Below are 4,106 nucleotides of genomic sequence, written 5' to 3' on the forward strand. Positions count from 1 at the left end.
CTTAAATAGGCTAAAATAAACTGAAAGCAGAAAAATATGAAATGGATCTTTTACTGGACAGGTGACTACACGCCCTCTTATTCTCCTAATTACTGGGTCAACATTGACTATCATTTCTCCCCCTCAATGTTGGCCTTCATGTTCAGAGATTCCACATCTATGAGTGCCCTCATTTCAGAATTTTGTTGATCTCTACTCACATGTTCCCCCTCAATATGAAATGGATCTTTGTCAACACATCTGCCTTTTATTGATCTCTACTCACATGTTCCACCTGAATTTGTTCTCTTTCAACACACATACGAATGAAATGATACTTTTTATCTATGTGTTTACTCCTCCCATGGTAAACCAGATTCTTTATAAGTGGAATAGCAGATTGATTATCCACCAGTAGCTTCACCCTTTGAGATTTTCTTCCAACTAGGTCACATAGTAGATTTTTCAGCCACAATCCTTCACAGGCAGCTGCAGATGCAACCATGTATTCTACCTCACACAAACTTAGAGCAACAGTTTGTTGCTTTTGTGAGGCCCATGTTATTAGATTTCCTGAGAGGTAAAATACCACACCTGTGGTTCCTCATCCATCCACCCGATCATCAGTGTAGCTGCTGTCACTGTACCCTACTAACATACCATCACCTCCTCTGTGGTACATTAGACTATACCCTTTTGTTCCTTTTACATATCTTAGGATATGCTTTATGGCTGCATAATGGCTTTGCTTCGGGTTCTTCATATACCTGCTCATAACACTAATACTGAAATTTAGATCAGGTCTTGTATGTACTAGATATCTTAAGCTGCCAACCAATTTCATGTAATTTGTTGCATTTACAGCTCCCCCCTGTTCATCCTTGGTTAGCTTTAACTTGGATTCCATCGGATGTTATGAGCTGTTACACTCTTCCATTCCTGTCAATTTTAGAATCTTCCTTGCATACACCTGTTGTGAGAGCGTTATGTCATCCTTCCCTTGAAGTACTTCTATTCCCAAGTAGTAGGATAAAAGTCCCAAATCACTCATATCAAACACATGTTTCATTCTTTTCTTGAATTCTAGAATTCCCTTTTCACTTGAACGAGTAACTATAAGGTCATCCACATATACCCATACAATGAGGATTAAATTTGATTTATGCACATTTCCAGGCTCTTGGAGCCTGTCTTAACCCGTACAAAGCCTTTATGTGACGATAGACCATATTATCCTTCCCTATGACTAAGAACCCAGTTGGCTGAGAGACATACACCTCCTCCTTGAGGTCACCGTGTAGAAATGCAGACTAGACATCTAAGTGGTGTACAAGCCCGTTTTCTCTTGTCGCCAGTGCCAGGATTAGCCTTATAGTTTCCAAACGAGCCACCGGTGTGAAAGCATCCCTTTTCTTGAACATACCCCTTAGCGACTAGTCGGTCCTTGTATTTGATCACATTTCCTACTACATCTCTTTTCAACTTGAATACCCATTTTAACCCAATTACCTTTCGGTTTGGTGGCAATTTGGTTAAAACTGAGGTATTGTTTTTCTCGATCGATCTCAACTCCGTTTCCATAGCTAGCCTCCAATTTCTTTCAATTGATGCTTCTTCAAATGTTGTGGGTTCGTCATCGATCATCAACAGTTCTTGATTTCACTCATACAGCCTCTGTACCTTATCTTCATCCATTCTCTCTGTATTCCAATAAATTTCATTGATTGAGCAAAACCCTTTTTTTGGGGTATCATCGAACGAGGTTGCTCTGCGGGTCTTCGTAGTTACCAGGGTATTGGCCTAGAGGTGTTAATCGGGGATCACTATCAGGTGAAGACTGCGAGATTCCAACGAGTGAGTCTTCCTACATGTTATTTTGTAACAGCGTCAAGGGTATTGGATGTGAATCATCCGCTTTCATATGTTCTTAGGCCGGTTGAGTTTGGGCCAGAACATTAACTATATTATTGGTCAAGTAGGGTGTAGTAAGTGGCTCATGTATTGTATCTTCAGTCCACGCCCACATTTTTGACTCTTCAAAAAACACATTGCTTACAATTACAATTCGGCGATTCCTAGGATTGAAAAGTCGATACCCCTTTGTTCCTTCTTCCATCCCTAAGTAGACCATAGCCTCACTTCGACCACTTAGCTTGGATAACCCCCGTAATTTCTTGACAAAGCCCACACACCCAAATACCTTAATGTGTGCAAATGAAGGCTTTGAACCCTTCCAAGCCTCATATGGAGTCGCGTCGTTGAGTGCCTTTGTTATAGTTCGATTCAACAAATACACCAAGTGTCTCACCGCTTCACCCAAGAACTGATCTGGCATCGTCATGGCTTTGAGCAACGACCTCATCATCTCCAGAACTGTTTGATTGCAACGTTCCACAAGGTCATTTTACTGGGGCTTGTGTGGAGTCGTCAATTGACATCATATTCCAGCTTCTTCATAAAACTTCAAGAATTTATTGGAGTTAAATTCGCCCCCACGGTCGGTTGTTAGCATCCTGATCTTATAGCTGCTTTCTTTCTCTACTTGTAGTTTGAACTTATGGAACATGCCAAAAGCTTCATCTTTGGTTTTGATCAGGTACACCCAAATGTATTGGGAATAGTCATATACAATTAGTAGAAAGTGTTGATTGCCACCCTTTATTGCAGGTGTGATGGGTCCACAGAGATCCGCGTGTAACAATTGGAGTGGTTCCTTAGCTCTCCATTGGGCCTCTTTTGGAAAACTCTGTCTAGGTTGCTTAGCTACAATACATCCTTCACACACCTGTGCTGGATGAGATAGGAGAGGTATTCCAATCACCATCTGCTTCTGTGTCATTTCTTCCAACATTCTGAAATTCGTGTGGCCCATTCATGCATACCACAACCATGAGTCGTCAAGCATACTCATAGATAAGCATGTAGGCTTCTTAGGTGTGTGTTTTATCTTATAAAGTCTACTTTTGACCTATGTACCTTCATGATCAAGCATCCAGCTTCATCATAAATCCTTATAAAATTCCTCTTCATTCCTATATCATATCCCTCTTCAGTCATCTGTCCCAAGCTAATTATAATGCTATGCAAGGCTGGGATATAATACACATCTGGGATGAAAAATTGATCACCATTTTTGCAATCAAACAGTAGATTGTCTTTCCCCTTGATAGGAACCTTAGACCCATTTCCAAGTCTTACTTGTCTAGTCACTTTTTCATCTAGTTCTGCAAATAAGTCTTTATAACCAATCATGTGGTTACTAGCCCCATTGTCTAGGTACCACATGATGCTATCTTCTCTTTCCTTTAACTGGTTCAGATACACCTTCTCCTTATTCAGAAGGACCATACATGTATTTTCTTCTCCGTGTACAGTTAACAGTAAAGCAGGTCCATCTTCATCTACATCTAAGTTCACCTCTTGATCTTGCTGCTTCTTGGCTTTACATTTAGAAGCATAATGACCAAGTTCTTGGCACCCAAAACATCTTATATGGATTTTTTCTCATGGCCTCTGGTTGGAGTTATCTGCCTCCTGACATGAACTACGACCAGAACGTCCGCCTCATCCACGAGTCGACCCCCGACCTGTGAACTGCCTCTTCCACCTCTGTCACTACTTGCACCTCTCCCCAACCCTAGGTCTTGCTTGGACTATGATGACTAGAGGAACCTTCCGATTTTGCAAGCAACAAAGTATTATCAACACTTGATTTTGTCTTCCGGAGTCGAAGCCAGTCTTCATAAGCCTTTAAGTGCCAAATTGCCTCCTTGAATGGCATATTCTCGATGTCTGAACTTTGTTCAATTGAAGCCACAAGATTTATAAATCTTTTTAAGACAATATCAAATAGATTTATCACCAATTCCTCATCTTCCAATAATGCCCCTACACTCCTAAATTTTGAGATCATGGCTGATATCCTCCCTGCATAATCATCTATGGTCTATGTGTCTTTCATTTGAAGTCCTTCAAATTCAATTTTCAACACCCATAGTCTTGCTTTCTGGACTCATTCTGCACCTACATACCATGACTTTAGATAGTCCCACACTTCTTTGGATGTCTTCTTTTTAGCATCTTGTGCAAGCATCTCTTTTGGGATTGATTCAAAGATGAAGGCTCGA

General features: G+C 40.8%; 1 protein-coding gene across 1 annotated transcript; it reads right to left on the reverse strand.

The window, feature by feature from the left end:
• Positions 1–2,922: 2,922 nt before the first annotated feature.
• Positions 2,923–3,892, reverse strand: LOC145010571 (uncharacterized). The gene is made up of 2 exons (XM_078969098.1): positions 3,652–3,892; positions 2,923–3,419 (listed from the first exon to the last, which is right to left on the reverse strand). The coding sequence occupies exons 1-2, from the start codon at positions 3,890–3,892 to the stop codon at positions 2,923–2,925; spliced, it is 738 nt and encodes a 245-aa protein (XP_078825224.1).
• Between the last annotated feature and the right edge of the window lie 214 nt (positions 3,893–4,106).

The sequence above is a fragment of the Lactuca saligna genome, chromosome 8, assembly GCF_052625555.1.
Source record: "Lactuca saligna cultivar CGN05327 chromosome 8, ASM5262555v1, whole genome shotgun sequence".
NCBI lineage: Eukaryota > Viridiplantae > Streptophyta > Magnoliopsida > Asterales > Asteraceae > Lactuca > Lactuca saligna.

What these genes read in the sequence shown, in the direction of transcription:
- LOC145010571 (XM_078969098.1), bottom strand. Translation starts at nt 3,892, where the DNA reads ATGATCTCAAAATTTAGGAGTGTAGGGGCATTATTGGAAGATGAGGAA. An exon ending in GTTGCTTGCAAAATCGGAAG is followed by an intron (nt 3,420 to 3,651) that starts GTTCCTCTAGTC and finishes CTAAATGTAAAG; the next exon opens with CCAAGAAGCAGCAAGATCAA.